The 24,907-nt window shown below is 46.1% G+C and overlaps 1 protein-coding gene across 12 annotated transcripts in view; it reads left to right on the forward strand.

The window, feature by feature from the left end:
- Peak1 (pseudopodium enriched atypical kinase 1) overlaps positions 1–16,669 on the forward strand; it is a 305,892-nt gene extending 289,223 nt beyond the window's left edge. For all 12 annotated transcript variants that reach the window (XM_013145603.3, XM_013145602.3, XM_013145604.3 and 9 more), the window contains one exon: positions 10,462–16,669. In XM_013145603.3, the coding sequence (XP_013001057.1) occupies positions 10,462–11,625 (1,164 nt within the window). In that variant the 3' untranslated portion in view covers positions 11,626–16,669. The remainder of the gene's footprint in view (positions 1–10,461) is intronic.
- The last annotated feature ends 8,238 nt before the right edge of the window (positions 16,670–24,907 follow it).

Below are 24,907 nucleotides of genomic sequence, written 5' to 3' on the forward strand. Positions count from 1 at the left end.
GTCCTCACTGATCCAATTTTACCCAGGGTGTGTTGTGGTGGGTCATTTGTGACCACTTGCTAGTCACATTTGTCTGCTGTTTCCTCTCCCTCATTCCCTTGCCAACTTCCCTCTGTTTTCTAAAATGTGTTCATACGTTCTAGCTGCTCTGAGTGAATAAACCGTATGGCTGTGCTGGATCAGATGTGGCCTGTTTTATATAGATGAGCTGAACACATCCTGTGTGCCTTGTTCTGTGCTAGGCTCCAAAGACACAAGTATCTGCTCTGAATTTACAGTAAAATGTGATAACTGCAATAGGAGGCAAGCTAAGGAAGTAACATAGAAGTTACACAGAAGGGAGTTTAGAGTATTTAGCACTTTCTGTAGCAGAAGTAACACCTGAAGGGCTCTGAAGGAAGAAGTAGGAATGTTTCCAGCAATGTGGGTGAAAAGGGGGTGGGTCCCAAATGAAAGTAAAGGGTAGGAGCTGAGGAGCTAGCTACAGATAGTTCAAAAGCAAACAGAAAAGAGCTGGGAAATAAGAGAGAGGGAGGCCAGGACTTCATCCTGTAAAGATAACAGGAAACTGCTAGGAAACTTCAGTAGGCAATAGCAATAGCAGATTCTCGTAAGATGCTCCTGTACTCAGGCCTGGTGGCTCAGAAGCAAGAGGATCACAAGTTCTAGCCCAGGGCTGGGGATTTAGCTCAGCAGCATGAGCACCTGCCTTGCAAGCAGGCAGTTGTGAGTTCGATCCCTGGTACCGATAAAAACGAAAAAAAAAAAAAACAAGTTCTAGCCCAGCCTGGGCAACTTAGCAAATTAACAATACCCTGTATCAAAAATAATAATAATAATAATAACCAAAATGCCAGAGATGTAGTTCAGTATGAAGGCCCTGGACTCAATCCCCAGTACCACAGAACAGAAAAACAAAAAGATCAAAAAGATGACTCTGTGGCCATGTGGAAGGTGTATTTAAGGGGAAGCTATGAAAGGCTCAGGGGGACCCATTGGAAAACTTCTGTGGTAGTCAGGCAAGTGATAGTGGTGAGAGAGAGAGAGAGAGAGAGAGAGAGAGAGAGAGAGAGAGAGAATGAGAGAATGTAAAAGTTATTTAGGAACAAAATCAGTTGGGCATACAGAGTGAAGACAGAGGAAAAATCCAGGGTGAACTTGGTTTCTCATCACTCTGTTGGGACAGACCCTTGAGAGAAAGGGTCAGGAAAAGAATGGTAAAACCACTCCATTGGGCAGCTATCAGTCTGGTCACCATGCCATCTGGGTTTGCCCAGTGTCTGTCCTTTCTCCTGCCCCTCTCTTTGGTTGCCTTAAACTGAATGTTCCTGGAAAGGCAGTGAGCAGGTCCTCTGCACCAGTCCCAGGTGTCAGGGCATTCTGGAGAGGTCAGTGGTGTTACACACACATGCTTCCTTTTCCCTCCAACTGCTTATATTGCAGCCTTACAGTCAAACCCCCACACTCTACTTTATGGAGTTAGCTGTCAGAGGTTGAAGGTCTTATTACAAACATAAATGCTTTGTAACGGCAAATTTGCCTCAAAGGTATACAGAGCAGTTGCCATGAGCAACACAGAAAATTAGCCCCTGAAATGAAATGATTGTTTGGAATTAAAGTTTTCAGGTTGTGTGTGAGGAACCATTGTCCAGCTCTGTTCCCTTGCTAAGATCAGGCCTGATTGTTACATGCGGTGAGCTGGCTCTAAGGCCTCGGGAGAGGGCACTTTGCCTGTGATTCTGGAAGCTTTTGATTTTTGTTTTTTCATTTCCAGCAGTGATTTGTCAGTGGCTAAGAGTTCCTACCCCTGTATTTAGCAGTCTTGTCTGGATGCTTCTGATGCTGCTGTCACAGACAGAGGTGCTAAGGAGCTGTCAGATAGATGTGGGGATGCTCAGTTGACAGCAGTCAGGTTTGGTTTTTTTCCCCTTTCTCTTCTGTGTCCTCACTGATTTTGTTAACCTAAACAGTGTGTTATTTGTATGGGAGGAATGGGTCCCCAGATGGCTGGTTGTGTGTCCCCTTTGATTTTCCTGACTCCTCTGGAGAGGGACTCCTGCAGGCGTGCCCTGTGGGCAGGGGAGCAAGCGGTCACCTGGGAGAAAGCATCTCCTCCTGCTCGCCCTCTTCACAGGAAGCATTGCCACCATCTCCCCCTTCACAGAGCAAAACTGTGTCCAGAAAGAAGCGCCTGCTGTATTTCACAAGATGGCTCACCCTTCAGCAGCCTGGTTTTGTCCTCCTGCCACACAATTTACAAGTAAAGGATACCTGGACACTGATAGTGCGGCTCCCTCTAGTGTCTCTGGGACTCAGCTTCCTTTGTGTTTTTCTTCCCTCAGAAAATGTCGACAAGCATAGACTCTGCCAGAACTGACAGCATTTCCCATACATAGTCAAAGCAAAACTGAAGTAATTTTTTTCTCTTAGAAAAGGAAGCCTTACGTGAGGATACATGACTACTATAGCTCCCGTTTTATTCCTATTTTTTAAATGTGAGGGCGTGTGGGAGCCCTGTGGAAGTTATTCTTTGGGGGAAGTAAAATCTTTCTTAAGGTTCCTCCAGCTCAATCCATCTACCCTTTGTAAGGAAAGAATGTGAATTACTTTCAAGGAAGATTAATGAAAATGAGAAGCCAGGAAGAAGTTACTTTGATCCCTGATAGAGAAAATATTGGATGGGGGTAGAGTGGAGGGTGGAAGCAATCAGAGCCCTGACTATTTGTTCTGCAAAGAATGGCTTGTTTTCTGAAATAACTTTTGGACTAGAAATTTATCATCTGAAGTCAGGTCATTTTTAGTTGTTTTTTTAAAAGAAGAAAGGAGTCAAGTTATTAATATTTGAAAAATGACTACTATGTGATGCATAGAATAATATAATACTCCTACCTAAATTAACATCATTGCAGGGTCCATAATACAGATTTATGAGGTACCCATCATGTGAAATGCTATTATGGAAATCTCCATAATTCTGTGTTTGGGTTGTAACAGGCTTCACAGTAATAAGCCAGTTAAAAGCCCCAGCCCTTCCCCTTCTCGCTCCAGTCTTCTCCCATTTTCATTTGCCCTTAAACTAGAGCAACCTTATTCTTCAGCCTGTCTATGGAGGGTAAAACGAAGAGATAAGAAAACGCTGCCCACTGGGGTTGGCTAGCTGGGCGGGCCATTTTCTTTTAGAACATCCAGAATGGTCAACAATTTATCATTTCTTCTTCGTAAATCACTTTGATCCTTTATCTCAAGTTGATCTGTGAAGCTAAACATAAATTCTAGTTGTAATGTCCATGTTCTTATCTACTCCCAAAGCTCTGGAGGACCTTATGGAAATGCATATGTCTGTGTCTGACTGTGTGTCTAGATAAAATTAGAATACCATAATTAGAATGTCTTCTGATATTAAACTTCCAGGTGGCAAGGACTTTTCAGTGTACCTTAGAAGTGAGAAATAACAGACGTGTTATTCACAAGCATAGCTTAGCCTGGACTGTGCCTCTCTGGTCTTGTGAGGGCTGACCCCAGCATCATGGTGCTGGCCTTTAACAGTCACACATTAGCTGCCTCTTTCAAAATTCTGGTCAGAAAGCTTCACTGCTGTGGCAAATGTCTTAGGATGCAAAACAAAACTATAATTCTCTGTCTTATTCTCTGTTTGAAAAGATATGAAGATTCTGTAAGATTGCATCACTTTAAACATTTTTAGGTTGCCTAATCACCAATGTTATATTTGTTGTAGCACACAAGTGTATTCTGCATACTTGATACCATTTAACCCTCACAACTGTCACACAAGTTAGGTTTCAGGGCTTTTTTTGCTCTGAATGGTTTTGTTGGATGTTTTTTCTTTGTGTTTGCTTGTTTATTTATTTTAATACATATGCAGCTCTTTTTTCTTTTTTATTTCTGAAACAAGGTTCTACTAAATTGTCCAGTGTGTACCCAAGCTTGTGATCCTCTTGCCTCAGCCTCCCAAAATGCTGGGAGTATAGGCAACACACCACCATACTAGGCTTTAGCATTTTTATATTGTTCATGTCATTAGGGAGGCTGTGACCCAGAGAAATTAATTAATCATGCTCAAGATCCCACAGCTGAAGTTTAACTTTTAATCTCATTCAGCTAAACTGATGGAATTTGTAGACTGTTCAGACTGAAGAGTTGGTGCCTTTACATTGTTGTTCCAGCAGGCAATGTGATATTGAGCAAAGTATTTAAACTGGCAATGAGGTTAATGGTGCCAAGTGCTGGATCAACTCCTATACAACTACACGATGACTATGACAGGATTTTAAATATATGGTGACAGGCATCCCGCACAAACAGGCAGGCCTTTGCTGGCCATGTGACACCCCTCACACAAGCAAGGAAACAACCGTCTACCAGCGTCAAGCTAACTCCACATTTTTCTTCCTCTTGGCACTGGACAGCAGAGGTGTAGACTAACCAACCAACGTGATCCTGGATAAGGACAAAGCCCAGGGAAAGGAAGTCAGCCCAGAAAGTGAGCAAACCCAGTGAGAAAGTATGGACCTGCCCAGCAACTTTAGGGTCTCCAGTGTTTCCTTTCCAAAGTGACTGGGTGACAACCACCGGTGACACCACAGAGAGGGAGTGGGCCACACATAGACTCCCTAAGAAGTGTAAGCTCAGTCTGGGAAGGACAAGGCCATGCCTTCTTTAGGAAGCAATGAGACCGGAGAGTGTCCACATTAAGTCCAGCGATCCATGTGAACCCCACACAGCCAACATCCAGCAGGCCCGAGAAGGCTGATGGTGTTTCTCATCTACTAATGCCAGCAAGGACACGCCTGGACTTGGATGGTGACCACAACCTGGGGTGAGCAGACACAGTGCCTCTGTGCAGGGAGGACGTCTCAAAAACTCATAGCCCCTGATGCTAGGCAGAGAAAGTCCTGACTGGCTGGGTTCCAAGACTGCAGGTCCTGGGAAGAAAACATTCATTCAAAGCAGAGGAATTTTTCTTTGACTCAACATTTTTTAAAATGTTTTTTTCTCTTCATCAGGTTTTTTAAGGAATTAAGGTGTTTTCTCCCATTTTTTCCTCTTTTTCCTCTTTAAATTTTTTTACACTTCTTTCTTATCTTTCCTTTATATCCTGTTTTTGCTCTTTATCTTTTTTTTTTCTTGCTTGTTGTTTCCTATGACTGTTCTTTAACATGATTAAATTCCTTTGACTTCTCAGTGGGACCACTGATCTCGCTCTCTCCTCCTCCTCCTCATATATCATTATTTAGTTTCTCAAATTTTGTTTTTCATTCTCCATTTCCCCACCCTTTCTACCTTTATTTCTGTAACTATGGAGCTTTATGAATTACTAGCCAGTTAACATTATGCTATTAGTGTAGAATACTGTTCTAATATTAGCAGGGGTAAAGTTGTTCCATTTTTTAGATATTTACTATAGGTCAGTATGTGGTGTGTCTTAGTGTTCATGCTCTAATTATAGATCTCTTTTCTGCAGTTAAGAGTAATACATCCTTGACCCTTAGGATTTGTCAATATTCAGTTTGTCTTTGATGCTATAATTGATGCATCATTTTATTACCATAGTCAAGGTAACATAATTGTTGCTATTAATTATTTTCTTGGAATGCCAGTATCTGGAATGCATTGGGATCATTAACAATACTCTGACCTATTCCTAGAGAACTGAATGGTGGTCCAAGTTTGCTACAACTTCCCATATCAAATAAATGGAGTCGGTTGGACTGTAAGACAGAGATAAAGACCAATAGTTAGCTCTGCCCAGAGGACACCACTGAAAATCAGACATTAACTAAGATGTCTGTATAGTGGAAAGCTTTGTATCTAGTATGATCAACTTCAACAAGGGAGGGGGAGAGAGAAACAAGGCAACAACAACAAAATGCCTCCAGGAACTCCCAGCTCCACCAAAGCTGATCCATGGGGCATCAAAAGGAAGGAAAATAAAAGCCATGTAGCTGGAGTATTTTAAATAATATCAGAAAAGGCAACAAAACAGATCAATAAGGCATTTGGCAAGCTCAGAGAAGTGAACAGATAGTGGGCCAAATAAAACAATCAAGGAGTTTGTAGTACATACTAATAAAAACTTAGCAGAACTAAGCAAAACATAAATGACCAGCATAAAATATAATTACAGTTTATAAAAAGGTACCAACTAGAAATTAGGGAAATTAAAAATTATAAGAGCACAGATGTGACCAGTGTGAGGACAGAATGTCAAAACTAGAAGACAGGGCTGCTATTGGTGACCGAGTAATGAAAAACACCTTTAAAAAAAAAAAAAAAAACAAGAAAGATGAGTCCAAATATGGATGCAAAGAAGACAAAGATTAATTGGAACTAGTGAGAAATCAGAAGATAGCACAAATGGCATTATAAATCTATTAATGAAATAACAGCAATCAGAAAACCCTCCAAATAAGGGAAAACAGCATATAGATAAGTGAGGCATTTAGAACCTCAAATAACTATAATAAAAAATGAATCTCTCCAGGAACATCACAGTGAAAATCTCAGAAGTCCAAGACAAGAACAGAACCTTAAAGGTGGTTAGAAAAAAACAACATATCACTTATAAAGGTAAACCCATTAAAATTATAGCAGACTTCTCAACACAAACTTTAAAGACCAAGAGAGCTGGGAGTGAAGTGTTTCAAGCCCTTAAAAAAAAAAAAAAAAAAAAACAATTTCCAACCCAGGATAATATGTCCTGCAAAACTATCTTTCAGAATTAATGGAGAGCTAGGATAGTCCCAGGATAAAGAATACGTAAAGAAATTCATGACCACCAAACCAGCTGTCAAAGAAATTCTCAAGGATATCCTAGGAAGAAACAATGAAGCTAACAATGACAGAAGTTCCAGTAGAATGAATATGTCACTTAGGGTGAACAGTAAGTGGAAAGGAGAGATAGAGAACCAGCAACAAAAAAATCAGGCAGTCAATGCCTGTCAGTAATAACGTTGGTAATTCCCCATTCAAAAGCCATAGCTTGGCAGAATGGATCAAGAAAAAAAATCCAGCAGTGTGCTGCATATTTAAAAAAAAAAAAAAAAAACACTTAACCCAGAAAGAGAGTCATAGACTAAAAATCAAAAGGATGGAAAATAATATTCAAGGCCATGAGAATCCAAAAAACAGTAGATATAGATAATTATAATGGTGGACCTCAGTACCACACTATCACAAATACACAGACAAAATGAACAAAAAAAAATCACAGTTGAACAAAACCTTCAAGTAAATGAATTTAATAGGTATCTACAGTGTTCCACACAGCAACAACAGAATACATATTCTTCTCGACAGGACATGGAACTTTCTCCAAAACAGAGCACATACTAGCCAATGAAGCATGCCTCAGTAAATATTAAAGAACTGAAATTATACCAAGCATATTATCAAATCACAACACAATGAAACCAGAAATCAACAACAAACACAAATTATGCAAATATATGAAAACCAAGCAATATCCTCTTAAACAAACAGTGGGTTACAGAAGAAATCAAAGAAAAAAGAAGAAGCCGTACAACATATCAGAACTTAGGGAATACAGTGAAAGCTGTCCTAACAGGGAAGTTTATGAATATGTTCCTCACAAAAACAGAGCAAACCCAAATAAATAACCCAACAATACATCTCAGAGTCCTTAAAAAAAAAGAAAAGAAAAGAAAAAAAAGAATTGAACCCCACAGATAGTACTAAGAAGGAAATTATAAAGATGAAAGCAGCTGGGCATGGTGGTACGTACCTGTAGTCCCTGCACTGAGGTGGCTGAGGCAGAAGGGTCGCCAGGGGTTTGAGTCCAGCCTAGACTACCTAGTGAGTTCAAGGCCAGCATGAACTCCATAGCAGGACCCTGTCTCAAAACAAACAAGCAGAAATCAATGAAATTGAGATCAAGTAAACAATATAAACAATGAATGAAGAGCTGGTTTTTGAAAGAATAAACAAAATAGACCAGCCCTTAACCACTCTACCAAAGAAGGACAGAAAAGACACAAATCAATGCAAATAAAATGAAAAAAGTGAAATCATAATCAGTACTGGTAAAATCAAAAAGATGACTGACAATTACTTTGCAAACCTGCTTGCCAATGAATTGGAGAATTTACAGTAAATGGATAGATTCTTAGATACATATGAATTAACAAAACTGAACCAGAAAAAGATTTAAAAACTCTAAATAGGGCCAAGGATTTAGCTCAGCAGCATAGGCACCTGCCTGGCTAGCACAAGGTCGTGAGTTCGATCCCCACTACAAAAAAAAAAAAATTGTGAGCCCCAAAAACTCTAAATAATCCAACAACAAGCAGTGAAATAAACCTACGAAGAAAAATCCAGGTTCCAACAGACACACTCCTGAATTCATTAAGAACTTCCAACACCAGTACTCCTCAACCTCTAGTGAAATTGAAAGGGAAGGAAGAAGTACTCCCAAAGCTATTTCTGGAAGCTAGCATTATTCTGATTCTAAAACCAGGAAATGGACTCAACCAAAAAATACACAAATAATAAAAATAAAAAGAACTACAGGCCAATCTCTTTAATGAATACAGATGCAAAAATGGTCACAAGATACTGGAAAATAGAAATCATTAAGTGATCAAAAAGACCATTCATCATAACCAGGTAAGCTTCATCCCAGAGATGCAGAGATAATTCACCATCCAAAAATCGATAAGAAAAGCAGAAGCAAGGACATAAAAATCATATGATCATCTCAACAGACACAGAAAAAGTCTTTGACAAAATCCAACATCCTTTCATGATAAAACTCTGAAGAAAATAGCTATAAAAGGACTTTATCTCAATTGGATAAAAGCCATTTATGCCAACCTACTGCCAACATCTTATTAAGTGAGGAAGGCTGAAAGCTTTCTAACATTAGGAACAAGACAAGGATGTCCATTATCCCCACTCCTTCTCAGCAGTACACAAAACATTAGCAAGAGCAGGTAAGCAGGGAAAGGAAATAAAAGGGATATATGTAAGAAAGGAAGAAGTCAAATTGTTATTTGCAAATGGCATGACTCTTTACAGAGAAGACCCAAAAATTCCACCAAAAGACTCCAAGAATTAATAACCAAATTCAGAAATGTAGCAGGATACAAAATCAACACAAAAGTCAATCACATTCCTACATGAAATAATGAATCTACTGAGAGATTAGAAAATGAAAATTGTGTTCACAATGGCACCAAGAAAAAATACTTAGTTGAAAGAATGTGAAAGACATCTACACTGAAAACTACAGTATTCTGTAAAAGGAAATTAAACAGGACATTAGAAAATCAAAAGATATCCCCCTTCCTGAATAAATAGAACCAGTATAGTCAAAATGGCCATTCCTCTAAAGCAATCCTAATCAAAATAACAACTGCATTCTTCACAGATTTGAAGAGAAGAGTCACAACACAATTTTTTCTCCACCTACATTTTATAGAGGTTTACAGCCTGGACTCATTTGGCAGGTGTATGGATGATACTTTACATTGGCCCAAAGACCTTATTTCATAATCTGTCACCTCTTGTGTTACCTTCCCATTGGTTAGGAGAGTGACATATAATGACCAGGTAAACTAGGTTTTTAAACTTTTGAATGAATGTCATTGTGATGATAAACCTTGTGTGGTACAGAGTGAGGATGAAGGAGTTGGTTCTTTGAAAGAATAAATAAAATAGACAAGCCCTTAGCCACTCTACCAAAAAGGACAGAAAAGATACAAATCAATGCAAGTAAAAATGAAAAAGGCGAAATCACAATCAGTACTAGCGAAATCAAAAAGATTATTGACAGTTACTTTGCAAAACTGTTCGCCAGTGAATTGGAGAATTTATAGGAAATAGATAGATCCTTAGATACATAGGAATTACCAAAACCTTTGTCCTTACTCTGTCAGCAGTTTGTATATATTCTCTCCAGTGTTAGGTTTTCTCTTCATTATATTGGTTGTTTCCTCTGCTGTGCTGAAACTTCTAAGTTTAATATAATTCCATTTGTCTATACTTCTTTTTGTTACCTGTGCTTTGCTGAGGGAGGGGTCCCAAATATTTTTGTCCATTCCAGTGACCTGAAGCATTTCTTCTGTATTTTCTTCTAGTAGTTTCATAGTTTTAGGTCTTGTGTTTAAGCCTTTAATTCATTTTTAGTTGATTTTGTAACTGGTGAGAGAGGTGATTTTGTAACTGTGAAAGTCCAGTTTCATTCTTTTGCAGGTTGCACCATTTGTGAGGTGAGCACCACACGGCTTATAGATGCCTGTGAGAAGTGGTGAGCAACAGCGTGACCGGCACTCGGCACGGGGCTTCCGAGACCTTATCTAAAGACTTCACTGTACAACTGCTTGTTCCTAACCGGTCCCCTTCCAGTTAATCCTTCTCAATATCTCGCAAGGGTGGATACGAAAGTTTGAGTTTTAAGTCACATTATTTGCTTTCTTCTTTCAGATCTGTAAGAGCAAAGCTAAAGAATCTCAGCAGTATTATCACAGCTTGGCTGTCCGGCAGAGTCTGGCAGTCCACTTCAACATCCAGCAGGACTGTGGTCATTTCCTCGCCGAAGTTCCTAACCGTCTGCTTCCCTGGGAGGATCCTGATGCCCCTGAGAAGGCAGAGGATGAAATGGAAGAGAGGGCAGAAGAAGTGAAAGGAGAAACTGGTGGGGGAATACCAGAGCCCGGCTGTGAAACTGAGTCATCCCAGAAGGAGAGTCAGGAAGTCCCGAACAGGAAGCAGAGAAGCCACGTTGTAGTCATCACCAGAGAGGTTCCCCATCTCACTGTGGCCGATTTTGTGCGAGACTCTCTGACCCATCACAGCAAAAGCCCAGATGTGTACGAGAGGCAGGTGTGTCTGCTGCTGTTACAGCTGTGCTCTGGCCTCGAGCACCTCAAGCCCTACCACGTCACACACTGTGATCTCCGCCTAGAGAATCTGCTGCTTGTCCACTACCAGCCAGGGAGAGTCACCCAGGGCCCCGGGCCTGCAGAGCCCAGCCTCATCTCCTCTGGTCCCTCGAGGCTTATTGTGAGCAACTTCTCTCAGGCCAAGCAGAAGAGCCACCTGGTGGATCCAGAGATCCTGCGGGACCAGTCCCGCCTCGCCCCGGAAATCATAACGGCCACTCAGTATAGGAAGTGTGATGAGTTCCAGACAGGCATCCTCATCTATGAGATGCTGCACCTGCCCAACCCCTTTGATGAGAACCCTGAGCTGAAGGAGAAGGAGTACACACGCGCAGACCTGCCTCGCATTCCTCTCCGCTCCCCGTACTCCCGCGGCCTGCAGCAGCTAGCCAGCTGCCTCCTGAACCCCAACCCTTCTGAGCGCATCCTCATTTCTGATGCCAGAGGCATTCTCCAGTGTCTCCTCTGGGGCCCCCGTGAAGACCTCTTCCAGACCTTTGCTGCCTCTCCAAGCCTGGTGCAGAGGAACGCCCTGTTGCAGAACTGGCTGGACATCAAGAGAACCCTGCTGATGATCAAGTTTGCTGAGAAGTCCCTGGACAGGGAGGGTGGCATAAGCCTCGAGGACTGGCTTTGTGCTCAGTACCTGGCTTTTGCCTCCACAGACTCCCTGGGCTGTATTGTGAAGATTCTGCAACCCCATTAATGTGGCCAGGATGCTGCTTATATTACATGTCCTCCTCTTCATGTCACCCCACACTTCGCTGTCCTGTTCTTCACCCAGAACTCAAAGGATGGAGAGAGCCCTCCTGTTCCTGTCCATGAACAAATGGGTCCATTCAGGAGCTTCCCCACCGCTCCAGATCAAGTAAGAAGCTCTCTTAACTATAGAAGTGCAGCTGCACAGACAAATGGGAGCACCCTCCATCCTCACAGTCCCCTCCATGCAGTGAAAACTGCAGGTGCATCTCCTTGAAGGGACCCTGTGGTCTGAGCTCAGGGAGCTGTGTTCGGTTCCCGTGTAATTCTGACAAGCACTCGTCTTTTAGCAGCAAGTATCTAGTCTCGCTATCAATAGCCAGATACAGCCAGCCTCTGCCAGCATCTAACCAACTCTCCAGCGGCCATCTCCTTCCTTTCAGTTGTCAGTAACGGAGTCTCTACCATGCAGACCTTCCATTCTTAGCATCAGCTCCAGTTTTGTTTGCCAGGACTGTGTCCTTTGTTCCAACAGGCAACAGAAAGAAAAAGAGATTCCTGTCCCGTGGGCCGGAGACCCATTTTCATTTCTGTTACCTGTAAGTGTGTGCACTGCACAGAGAATGGCCTTAATAGCCTCCCCTCTGCTGCGACTGCCTAGTTCTTCACCTCTACTCTGTCCCCACTTGTGGCCCATTACAGAGCTGACCCTTAGTGGTGTCACCAATGCCTCAGCAGGGTGCAGCAAGTTGAAAGCTTATGAATAGCTTGCAGGGCATGAGAAGATGATTTTCTCGCATGTGCAATTCACTAGGGGCCACAAAGGAACAGAGCTTAAAACACCATGCTTTCATTGCTGTCAGAGCTGTCAGTATTGGCCGCCAAGGTCAGCAGGGCCTGGATCAGAGCTCTCCTCTGAGCAGTGATTGGCCAGCTTCCTCCTATCAGTAGCCAGGATTAACTGGTTGACCAAATGCTGTACACACAACCCTAAATGAAGTAGCATCCATTTATCTCTGAGGCCTCCTTAGATGGCAATGTGAGAGACTGACTACTGCAGTGGTCAGAAGACAAAGGGAAATGGTCACTGATGAGACAGCTGGCCTCTTCCAGAGAGTCTGCGCCATGGCCTGAGTGGCACATTGCTCCCAGGACTTTGAAGTGACTCCAGAGGACAGCTCACAGGAAGGCAGATGGCTGAGGGGCTGGCTGAGAGCTGTCCACCATGGAGCCGTGCTCCTCTGTGATGGATGTATGTGCAATTTCTGTCTGTATTTCTTAGCTGTATATTACAGTATTCATGTTGCAACTTCATCTGAAGCAAGATCTGCAGAAACCCTTGCTCTTTCCTCTGCACCAAGCCGAGTATTCCTTCCCCCGTGTGTGCATGTGCCCATTTGTTTATTCAAAACTGTGAGTATCTGTTTACTTCAGCTTCGAGTCCCAAGAGTCGCTCACACGGTGTGTGTGCACACATGCTTAGGGCGGAGGCCAGGCCTCAGGAACAGCCTGTGGAAGGGCCAACAGACCTGTGCTCTGCAGTCAGTGAGGCACTTGGGCCCTCCTGCCTGTGTGCTTTCCCAAAAGCCGAGATGGACTGTGCAGTATTACTTAGATGGCACATTAGTGGCCTTGGAAATTTCTAAACTCTTACTATTTTAACAGCCTTTCATGTGATTCACCTGTATCAAAGAGGATCAAGAAAGGAAAAGAATGTTTTTTTTTTTTTTTTAAGAGAAATGACATCTGCAAGGTTCTATCTATAAGAGACCCTTGCCCTCCAGGACTTTCGGGAAGGCAGGCTGGCTGGCCCTGGAGTCTTGTCTTCTCTGCACAGAGGGCAGGCTTGGTCCCTCTGTCCTGTGGCTTGGCTGCCTTGCTGACAGGTGGTATTTGGTTCAGCGTGCAGAGCCACGAGCACATAACTCCTTGCCTGATCATGCACTGAGCGGGCCATACACAGACCCTTGCCCACGTCAGCACCCCCACCTACGGTTTGCAAATTGAGACATAGCTTCTCAATGTCATTCCGCGGTGCCTTGCCCAAGTAAATTTGAATGTTGACTATTTAATGAGGTTACATATTTAATGCAGAATGTTCCCCGGTCCCTCTGTTTGTTCTGTCCAGAGGTAGCTTTGTTTTTTCCATTTTCCCCGCTACGACTTGGATCCAGTCTCCCCAGTAGAATAGGATGGGCACCTCCACTACCACTGTCTGACAGCACTGGGAAACTGAGCACCTCTTCATACCACATGAGTCTATTACTGTTTTTATGACCACACTTGTGAAGAGCCCAGGATGCATGCCAAGGAGTCAAGAAGGGCCTCCAGCCTCTTCGGACAATGGCAAAGGAATGTGAGGGGAAGAGAGAGAGGAGGGAATGACAGGTTAGAGCAGAAGAGAGAAAAACTATTTCTAGGCAAGATGCACATCAGATGGTCCTCAGAATATTTCCAGAATAATGAAATGCAGTCTAACATTATGAATGCTTTATACTTCCATTTTAATTTTGATAGAAACTTGGAATTCATTTATCAACTGGAAATTCTGCCCTCTGTAGACACAGTTACACATTTTTATACATATATGTGTATATGAGTTTTGGATTGCAAACAGCATTGAATTTTTTGTCCAGTACCATCAAGTTACTGTCCTCAATACTGATTGGAGTGTTTTTCTTTTCTGTTAGAGTCTGTACTATGGATTCTTTCATTTCTGTTGAGCATTTGAACAATTAAGCAAGCCCTTATAGAACAGCTCCCTAAGCCACACAAGCATGAACAATCTGACATGTTTGGGTCCTGGGGACCCAGTGACTGGAGCAGCTGGGACCAGGCGTGAATGTATCACAGAGTGCCTTGTTGGAGTGCAGCGCTGCCCTGGCAGGATGAATGGGGTTCTGTAGAGAGGACAGGGTGGCAGAGAGCCCTCTAGAAAACGTATAGCAGTGTGCTGTGCAGAAGCTAAGCATGAACAACCCGGGTGGGAAAGGCTGCTACAACCTGTGGAGCCTCAGTGTGAGAACCGTGAGTGGGGCCATCAGCTTGGGACTGCAGTGCCTGGCGATGTCTCTCAGGACATTTCCTCAGGGCGAGCTGGGTGAGGGACGCACGGAACACAGCACCCGCACCACCTAATTACTGAAGGGCTGGGAGTGAAACACATGAAGATTTCGTGTCAGACAGGCAGAGACTAAGTCTGCTTCCAGGCTCAGAGGATGCCTGTGAGCATGTAAAACTCTGAACCTGTAAGAAAGCCAAGGGCATTTCTGGGAGTACAATTACCTATAATTATATTTCAAAGTTTCTAGTATTAGAAAATTTCCATGCAAGACTTTCAGAGCGCTTGGAGTAGCTCAGCATAAAAGGATTGTACTCAGCTTCCTACATTGAAATGGTGAACAATCTGGCACTGAGCAGTCATGTGACATTTGATTTTGCTGGGAATCTGCAGTTAGCATTTTGCCATAATTTTACTACAAGTGATGGGGAAACACGTAGTCTAGCCCTCGAAGCTGGGTGGCTGCGCTCATGTATTTCAGGTGACAGCAGCCGTGTGAAGTGTGAGCACCCTTGGGAACCTTGCCAATGGAGAGCACTGAAGCTGTGGTCCAGGGCAGGTGCTGCCCTTGCCGGGATGTGCACCAGAGCCAGCTGGCCATGCTCACCCCAGCACTGCCCCTAGGGGCAGAGCAGGAAGCCAGGAGAGCCACGGTGCTAGGTTGTTAGCTAGAGAGGATACCAAAGAAATCAGTCTTTCTGTCTAGATGTTTCTCAGATGGTGAGGCTAAGATACTGGGGAGGAGAGTCCTCATACATTCCATATCAGCTCTTTAGCTGGTAAAGTAAGTCCATCCTCAAGAAAGCACCTGTTCTCTTTTAAGAAGTCCATCTTGTGTATTAGAAGAGGAAAAAAGATTGCTGATGGTGCTGGTCCTGGTGATGGTGATGGTGATGGAAGAAGCCTGGGCAGACAATGAAAATCCTGGTGTCTAAGGAGACGGAACCTCTCCCACCCAACCATAGCATGACTGGCCGAGTCCTCGGCATGGGAACATCACGACAGAATGATCACGAGGCCCAAGTGTGTGTTTGTTTTAAAGATATAAGGTAGTTTTAGTAGATATGTTTAAAGTACTCTTGGGAGTTTTCTTACTACATTGTACCATTTTTATAAACCTTCCTATGAAGCTGTTTAGCATTCAGCATCCTTCCACTTAGTATTTATAAGTGCCCAGACTGTACAAGGTGCTATACAGTTGTTACACAGCTCCTCTCCACAGCTGTTGGAAATTAGCATAGACTTCCGCATCGACACTGCCAGAAGCTTTGCCAGCCCAGGAGGTGCTGCAGGGGCCTGCATTCCAAACCCCCATCACTCACTCACTCCCAGGGCCTCTGGTCTCTTCCCCATTCCACACACCCCATGGTTTTTGTTTTTTTGTTTTTTTTTTTTTTAAATCAAGAAAGTTTCAGGGAATCAAAAGAGGTCAGAAGTTTTTTAGCCTAGCAGAACTACAGAGGTATATATTTTGCTACGAATATTATTCTAGTACAGGAAACCCACTTTGCCCACTCGTGTGTGGCTGGTATGTATGTTTGCAGTCTTGAGTGTTACACCAGCACTGAGGCTTCGGAGTGGCCTTGCGGGAAGGTCATTCACACTGCTCCAGCAGGCGCTACCCTTGCTGACTGTTAAGAGTGCTGCGTGTGAACGTGGGCTGGGATTTCTGTGGATGACGTGCAGGGCATTTTCATGTGAGATCAGAGATCAAGAAAGAAGCAAGATGTCTGCCGTCTGAACCGTGACGGCTCTCATTCCAATCTCTAATTCTCCAGGGCCCTGCTCACACTCTATATTTGAAAATCTTGTTCTCTTGCTCTTTGCAGGGCTTTACTCTCCACTTACATGTTCTAGAATTGTATAAATCTGACAATAACAGGTCCCCTGTCACCAGTGGTGCTGCCTTTTGGTTTGCTGTGGTACTTGCTGTGTACTCTGTGGCATCGTGTTACTCTGTAAATAAACTCATTTTAATATGCACTAAAAACCAGATTTTTTGCCTTCATCCTTTCTGCAACATGTACACACTAATGCCAGGACAGTTTGGACAGGACGGACGCTTGTCCTTAAAACAGAAAATGACCTGCCCTTGGGGTACTCTCCCCTACTGGCCTGGAGTGCATCTTCCCTTTGGTCTCTTTCTCTTCTGTGAAAATTAAGGCAGGGAGAAAAGGGAGCCCGAAGCTCCCTCAGCCCTGAGAAGCCACAGGTTTGCTGTATGTGGTCGCCCCCTGGTGGCCAGTCTCCTGCAGGCCTCCGGGTCTGCTGCACTGTGGGGAGGCCTGGCTAACTGCTGACTTTCCTGGAATCACAGAGCTATGCAGTTAGTGTGAGCAAGAGCAGATCTCAGAAAGCAGGGCCCACAAACTCTGCATCTTTGGCCTCACAGAGGCCAATGAGCTGATAGGCTGGCACTCTGGTAGCAGGCAAAGAGTTGAATTAGTGGTAGTAACAGCTCCTGTGCTATTGGAGTGGGATAGAGGAACATGCAGATTGGGAGGCGTCAGATTTAGAACCAGTCTTAGGGTTCTGGTCCCTGCTGTGGATACTGCCTGAAACCTGCATTTCTGTTCTGCCTGAAGAAGCACCCTAGAATTTGAAAGCCATGGTTTAGTGACCTTTCTAGAAAAGTGGCTACCAGATGAGAGTTTTGTATTGCCAAGGAGCAAAACCCACATTTCTATGGACCTACACTGTTCCCAGGGCCCAGGAGGATGCCACCAATCAGAAGGAACATAGGAGTACACAGGCTTCTAGGAGACAGAAACAAGGGAAGAACTGGGCTGGGGCTGGGAGGTCAAAGGGGGGCGCCCTGGGGCCTTGGGCTGATGGCCCTAGCTGGACAGGGCAGAGGGGAGATGGGGGTCAGCAGCACCAGTGGAAGCATAAGCTGCTGATTCTCTACACACCTACTCGGGACTTTGGAGTAGGAGTCACCTACCGCCTCTCTACCACCCCACCTGCAGGGGACTGTTCTGGGAGCTCCCGGTGGGAAGCCAGTGAATCTCATCTCACTGGGTTGTGCAGAGGCCATGGGCCACTGACACCTGCCTGGAGCTGTAGAGTAACATTTTTCAGCCCGTGCCACAGAGCCTGGATTGCTTTCGCACCAGGTATAAATGGGCTGGGAGCTCCTAGGGTGCAGGGGTCCTACACATACACTGCTGCTGCAGGAGCTCCGCCTGCTCTCCAGGGCCCAGCAAATCACACTTCCTTGTAAGGGAGCCTGCGCTTCATTAGCGCCTTAGGAGACAAGAACTGTGGGTCACAACTTGACATCAAGAGTAGCTCAAGGCAATGACAGTTGAAACTCTAAAAATTAGATTTCACAATGGGTGGGGGCAGGGGGATTGATTCCACAAGCTGGGTCTCACATTGCAGATCTCCAAGAGGAGACAGACCGCCTAACCCTAGGCACGACCCAGCTTCTGAAGATCCCAGGTAACCCTCTGTGCACATGTGCATGCACACACACACACACTCCATGGAGTACCTCTCTGGCCCTCTGGAAAGTACAGGAAACAGCTGGAAGGCAGAGTGCCGTGGCTTCCAGTCTCAGCTAATGAATCCAAGGATCTTGGAGGGCTGCTGGGCAGTCTGCAAGCATGGAAACCAAGGCCCTCTACAGAAGCAGCCACCTTTCCCAGAGGAGCAGAGACTCTGCCTTGGGGTGCAGGGCAGTGCTCTCCTGTCTGGCCCCTGCTCAGCAGCCAAGCAAGAGCGGGAGTCTGAGCCAGAGCAAAACCTTCCAGCCGATGGTCCAACCTGATGGTCCATCTGATAACTCACCCTTGCCACAGAGGCGTTTCCTTCTTCACTTCCCCCAGAGGCAGAGGACACCTAAGCCTCTCCAGTGGCTGCCTCTCCACCTGCAGCCAGGACTCTGGCTGAACCAGGAAGAACCAAGTTTCCACCCTGCCCAGCCTTCCCTGCTGCACCCCTGCAAGGCTTTGCACACCTCCCCAGGGTGGGGGTGTTCTGTGCTTCTGAGCTTCCCTGGCAACTCTTCTCTTCAGCTTCCCAAGGGCAAGGCAGGTGTCAGTTCCAGGTACCTCTGTGTCCTGGCCTGGGCACTGCCTACCAAGCCCAAGTGCAGTTCAGAGAGCACAGAAATGACTACAACATGCATCTCTCCGTGGCTAGCTGTCTGCCCCCAACCCCTGCCATTCAAACACCATATGCAGATCCTTTCTTCTTATTTTGCAGATGAGGAAAATGAGGCCCATTTTCACTCACCAATCAATGCTCATTTTACAGCTAGACTGTGGACTTAGGCCGTGCTGTCCTCCCCACACCTGCCAGCTGTGCAGGGCACAGGCTTTGAGGACAGCTGGAGTGAAGACAGCAGGAAAGAGCAGCCTGGGGGAGGCAGGGGGACACTCACAGGATGGGGCTTTGTGCTTCTGTTCTTTTCATCAAGTGGGACCCAGCTGAAAGGGTCCCTTACCAGCTCTTAGAGGCAGGCAGGCTGGGGGGCGGGAGGGTAGGGATTGAACACAAAATACAGTAGAAGCTTCTGCCCAGAGCTGGGGTGCGGAATGACTCCCTGTCCCTGGAACCCAGAGACAACCTGCTGAGCCATTTATCCCCAGAAAGAGGAGGTCCCAGAGTGTGTCTCACCTCACCCCAGGAAAGCCCTAGGTAGGACCCTGAGACCAGCCTTTGTGTCCACACTGGGTCAGCCACAGCCTCCCTGCCCTGGGGGCCAGAAATCTCTTGGATGGAGCTTGGGCATATGTCTTAGTTTCTGTGAACCCCACCATCCCTATCTGTGGAAGGGGCCTTGCCTGCGCCCCAGGTCTCCCCAGTACCAGTACTCCCAATTCTGCCCCCACTTTGACCTCCACCTACCTTGGAATGCCAATGCATCTGGCCTTTCAAAGTGGACAAGGAAGGGCCAGTGACCAGTGACCAGGAAGGGCAGAGGACCTCAGACGCTGTGCCTGGCAGATAAGGGGGTGCTCTTCTCCTTGGGGTGCTGTGCAGCGATGCTGGCCGGGGCTGCTTCCTACTCTCTAATTTTACTTCCACCACAGCCCTGTGAGGTCCTTTCCAGAATCAGCTACATTTTATCAACAGGAAAACAATTTCATTTGCTCAGGTTGCCGGTGAGGAAGATCTGTCCCCATTAGTCTGGCTCCACCCAGCCACTGACCAGCACTCAGGCCACCCTCTCTGCTTTTCCTACTGTCCCTGCCCCAGTCACCAGTGGCTTCATGGTGCCCAGCTGAATACCAACTGCTGATCAGGCCAGCAGACAGCTTTGAGAATCCTTGCCCCCCACAGTTCCTATCCCCTCTCACTGCTCTCCAGGGAACCTGTCAACCCAAAAGTGTTGGAATGACTCCCACGGAAACTCTGTCACCCACCGGCCACCACCTTGTCCCAGACTGAGCTCTTTGCCTAGTGCTGTTTCCTGGAACACCAACTACAGACTGAGTACAACAACAAACTGGCCCACAGCTGCTGGCAGGAGGGCTGGGGTTGGAGCCCAGGCCTGGCTGGCTGGCAAACCACTCCTCTCTGCACCATCACAAGGCCCCCATCTAGCAGCCAGGTCATGTCCTGTCGCATCACTGTGGGGTGGCAGAGAATGTGAACAGGAAGAAAAGGGTCGCCATCAGATCCAGGTCTCCTTTCTATGAGACCCGAACTAGGCTTTTGCAGTCTCCAGGCAGGCACCAATCGCAGCTCTGACCCACCTGCGACCCTCTTGGGAGGCCCTGAGCAGATATGCTCCCCACACTTCGGCAGGTGGGGGAGGAAGGCAAAGCTTGTCACACAAGTGCACAACACTATCCCCCAGCAGCTATCTGTGGGCTTTACCTCTTCTCCAGCAGGGGCCTTCAGAGCAGCCTCTGGACCCACAGAGCAGCTGAGTGGCCACCAGCCTCTAGGAAAGATATTGTCACCTCAGTTCCCCGTTCTCTCTTCATTGGAGAGGGGTTATCTGACCCCCTTCCTCACTTCCACTCCTAGCCTGTCATGGGAATCACATGGGGGCTCCACTCAGACAAAAAGTGACATTGGGAGGCACAACATCTACAAGTCATGTCTCACTCGACTGTACATCATAGACACATTGAGCTTCTTGAAAGCAGCCTCTCCCACTAAAAATGATACCATTCTACAACACCGGTGTAAATTTTGTTATTTCTGCATCTCTGGCATTCAGTCCCATGCCGACTCATGACTAGAAATTTGAGAAACCAGAGAATTCTCCTGAGAATAATAAAAGGAGATGCAGATCATCAAATCCTCTTCTCAAACATCTTAATAAAGTTTGAATTTAAAATATCAGTGGGGTTTTTCTAGGGTGAGAAACTAAGAAATCATTCTCAGAGTCACTTGGAAGAATGAATAGATGAAAGAAGCACAAATTGTTGAAACTGAGAGCTCAAATGTTGAAGCATATGAAAAAGCTATGGATAATAAAATGGTATGAGATAGGGTAGAAGCAGAAACAGGTCAACATACCAGAATAGTAACCCAGGAATGAAACTGGCATCAAAATGGAATCTAGGATGAGTAAAACACACTGCACGGAAAGAAAGAAAGGAAGAAAGAAAGGAAGTCATAGCCAATAAATGGGAAGGGTCCCGTTGCTTCACAATTTGGAAAATATTATTCTGCACACCGTAAGCCAGTATAAATTCAAACAGATCAAACAAAGAGTTATATACACAAAGAAAAGGAAAAGAGAAAAGAAGCCCTAAGAACTAAGTCAATATCTGTTTTATCTCTCATTGAGAAAGGATTTTTTTAAGCCAAGAAGCAACAGGAGGCCTCTGAAAGGAGAAGATCAATAGGTTTGACTGAAGATGATAAACATTTGTCCCCCGAAAACATTAGAAACCACACTGAAAAGTAAAGAACCAGGAAAACTATTTCAACAAATGTAACAGCTATGGGTTAAATTCCTGAGTTACCAGGAGCTCACACAAATCATCAGGAACATGGAATGCCACCAGACGGAGGACAGACACAGAAGAATCCAAAGGTTTAACCTTTTGAGAAATAAGAGAAATGAGAAGCTAAGATGGCTTATCTAAAAAACCTTTTTAATAGCCTTTTCTGATTATAAAAGCAATTTTTTGTGATAGACAATCCGAAGAATAGAACTGACCCACTAGGTCACCGTTCAGAAATGATGGCCACTATGGCACACTACATATCCCGCAAGCATTTTGTGCTGCGCCTTTTTCTTCTTTAATGACTGTCTTCCTGTCATCACCTCCTGTGCTGCCTATGAAGTGAACAAAGCTCTTTTTCAGAGGACACTCGGTGCCAGTGGCGGCACATACGATTTGGTGCCAGGGCAATCAATAGGGTGATAAGGGGCTAGGGTATCAGGAAGACTGCTCCCGGCAGACAGGCTGGGAGGTGGCACTTTTAGGTCTCCAAAGTCAGAGAACCAGGTTCTGGGGAGCTTTGCGTGAGGCAGGTCTCCAGGGCCTCACTCAAGTCCAGGTGTTCAGAGGTCCCAGGTGTGCTCACAAGGGGCCTCTCTGTCCTGTGGGCTTCAGCGTTCGCCTTGGTTTAATGGTGGCTACGTAACAGGGTCACGTCAGGATGAAAGAACATTGTGCAGGAGATGCTGGCTGCCTGGCCCCAGCAAGTGCTCAGTACCGGTAGCACACAAGAACCAACCCCAAGTGGGCATCATTTTGACTTCCGGTTTTTATAACAAAGGCGCTGTGTGTTCAAATCTCTACCCCGCCAGAGTTGGAAACCGCATGTAGCTTTGGAATGGCAGCTTCCCTGGTTTCAGACACCTCCTGCTGGCTCTCAGACAGCTCTGAGCACCTCCTGCCTACTCAAAGTGACACAGTACAGCAGAGACCACTCGGGTCCAGCCCTGCTCCACCCCCAGCCTACCATCTTCCCTCCCTGGCTCCAGTCCTTTCCTGGGGACGCTGGGCTGACTTCAGCCCTGCTCATAAGGCTGTTGACATAATAAATGCTCCAGTCCAACGTACTTGATTCTGGGGAGATACATTAAACACATTGTAGAAACATTTTAATTGAATTAGATTGTTTCCTGAGTATAATAAATGTGACTTAACTGAGGAGGCTGGGTGTCTTTGGACCTATCAGTCCTCTGTCAGTTTAATGAGGAGGTGAGTGTGGCTCCTCTTGGTCACAAGTCTGATTTAAATTTATCGTTCTTGCTAATAAAGCGATCGGGTAAAGCAATCAGCAAGCAGATTATTTCGTATATCTAGGTTTCAGAGCTGCTTCACCCAGAACCACTTGATGGACCTGGTTGGCAGTCCTGAGCATGACCCAGTTCTGCTACCTGAGCTTAATGAGCCTCTCAGTTCTCTAGGGAAGGAGTTCCAAGTTCTTTAGGCCTCACTTGGTCTCCCTGGTCCCCTCAGAAGGCAGAGCTGCTGGCTCCCAGGGGCACGGCCACCTGAATGGCCAAAGCTGGCAGGGCAGGTGAGGCACCCCCAGGCCCTCCAGCCTAGAGCAGGCAACTGCAAAGGGACAACAACGCCTCCTCATGGTGTAGCAGCGAAACTGCAGCCTAAGGCCATACTGTGAGGCCTCAGTAGTGTCCTAGCATCTTCCTCTACAGCAGACTCAGCCTGGGTCGCCCATCCCTGCCAGGAGACATTAGTCCAAGGTCCAAGGTTCTCAAGAGGATTGCAAATGGGGTGACAACAAAGGAAGCCGCCACACAGAAGACCAAGAGTGTTGCCATGGGCCTGTTAAGGGGAAGGGGAAGCCAGGAAGTCCTGAGAGGTGAGGATTCTGGAGGATATGTAGTTTTCCAGGAAGTCAAAACATGAAGGGCTCCCCGACAAAAGCACTGCACAGCAGGGCTGAATGCACATGGCACCCCCCGGGAACACGAAGGGGCTCGGGAAGAACTCTCTAGCCATGGAAGCAGAGAAGGTCCAAGGAAGGCAGGTGGAGTGCTGCTCACTTAGCTCAGGACCCTGGGGACAGGGGGCCATTTTGCTGGACACACCTGGGAGGTCAAGCCACATCCTGGCTTCCTGGCAGGTCAGAATCCCCCCCACCCCCAAGACTCAGGAGAGCTGAGCACCCCGACCATCCTAGGGCTGACAGCTCACCTCTATCCCTCTCCAGGCCACAGCAGTGCACAGGGCCAATAAGCACTGCAGCCAAAGAGGAGCCACTGTCCGAGCTCACTGAGCACAGGGGCAGGGGCACCACTGGCAGTGGGTGCCTGACCTCACATACACACCTGTGCACCACACAACACACACAACCACACACACGACAAACACACACAGACACACAGACAATGCTCAAACACAACACACATACATGCCACATGCACACGTGACACAGACACATACACCACAAAGACACACACACACACACACATCACACACGCCAAACTACACATGCACACTATACACACATCACACACATGCCACACCACATTCCACACATGGACACATATACATACACACCACACACAGACACACATCACACATGTCACACGAGACACACCACCACACAGTACACACACGCGTGGATGTGCCATGTTCAAATGGGCCCTGCTTGACTCTTTACCCAAAATCATCTTCATGACAAGGCACCAAGAGTCTAGGTTTCCCAGCATCAAACCTCCTTCTCCACAACACGCCCCTCCCTGGCAGCCTGTCCCCTCTGCATCCCACCAGCCCCTTTGGTGGCAGAGGCCTCCCCTGAACCCCTGGGCAGGGCCCGCTTCAGCCCCTTGCTGATGGCTGTGCTGCCTCGGCTGTGCTCCTGGCTGTCCACAGAGCCTCTGTTATGGATTAAGAACTGGTGGTCAACTTAATGGATTACATCAGCATGGCATTGAGTGAAGATGCTCCATCTGAGGAAAGTTGCCAGGATAAATAGGTGGAGAAGGGAGGTGTTGAGGGTTGAGGCGTTAAGGAGGCATTGTAGGTTCTCCTACGAGTTGCTGTCTGAGCTGTTGGTTCTCCTGGAGAAGCTCTGGTCCTCTCATTGAGCATTGCTTCCTGGCTCTTGAGGGGAAGACATGTGCTGCTTGGTCTCCAGGATGAACTCCTCATGCTGATTCCTGCCACATACCCGACTGTGCTTGTCGTTGGAGGAGCTTGGGGCCTCCATGTCGCTGAGGATGGCTGTGGTGCCTTTCAGGATAGCCCTGGTCTTTGCTGTGAGTGTGACTTCTCGGCTCCAGTGTAGAACCCTCATCCCACTAGCACAGCTCCTTCATCCTGCTGGCATAGAC

The sequence above is a fragment of the Cavia porcellus genome, unplaced genomic scaffold (assembly GCF_034190915.1).
Source record: "Cavia porcellus strain 051 isolate PalLab524CR breed Dunkin Hartley unplaced genomic scaffold, mCavPor4.1 scaffold_38, whole genome shotgun sequence".
NCBI lineage: Eukaryota > Metazoa > Chordata > Mammalia > Rodentia > Caviidae > Cavia > Cavia porcellus.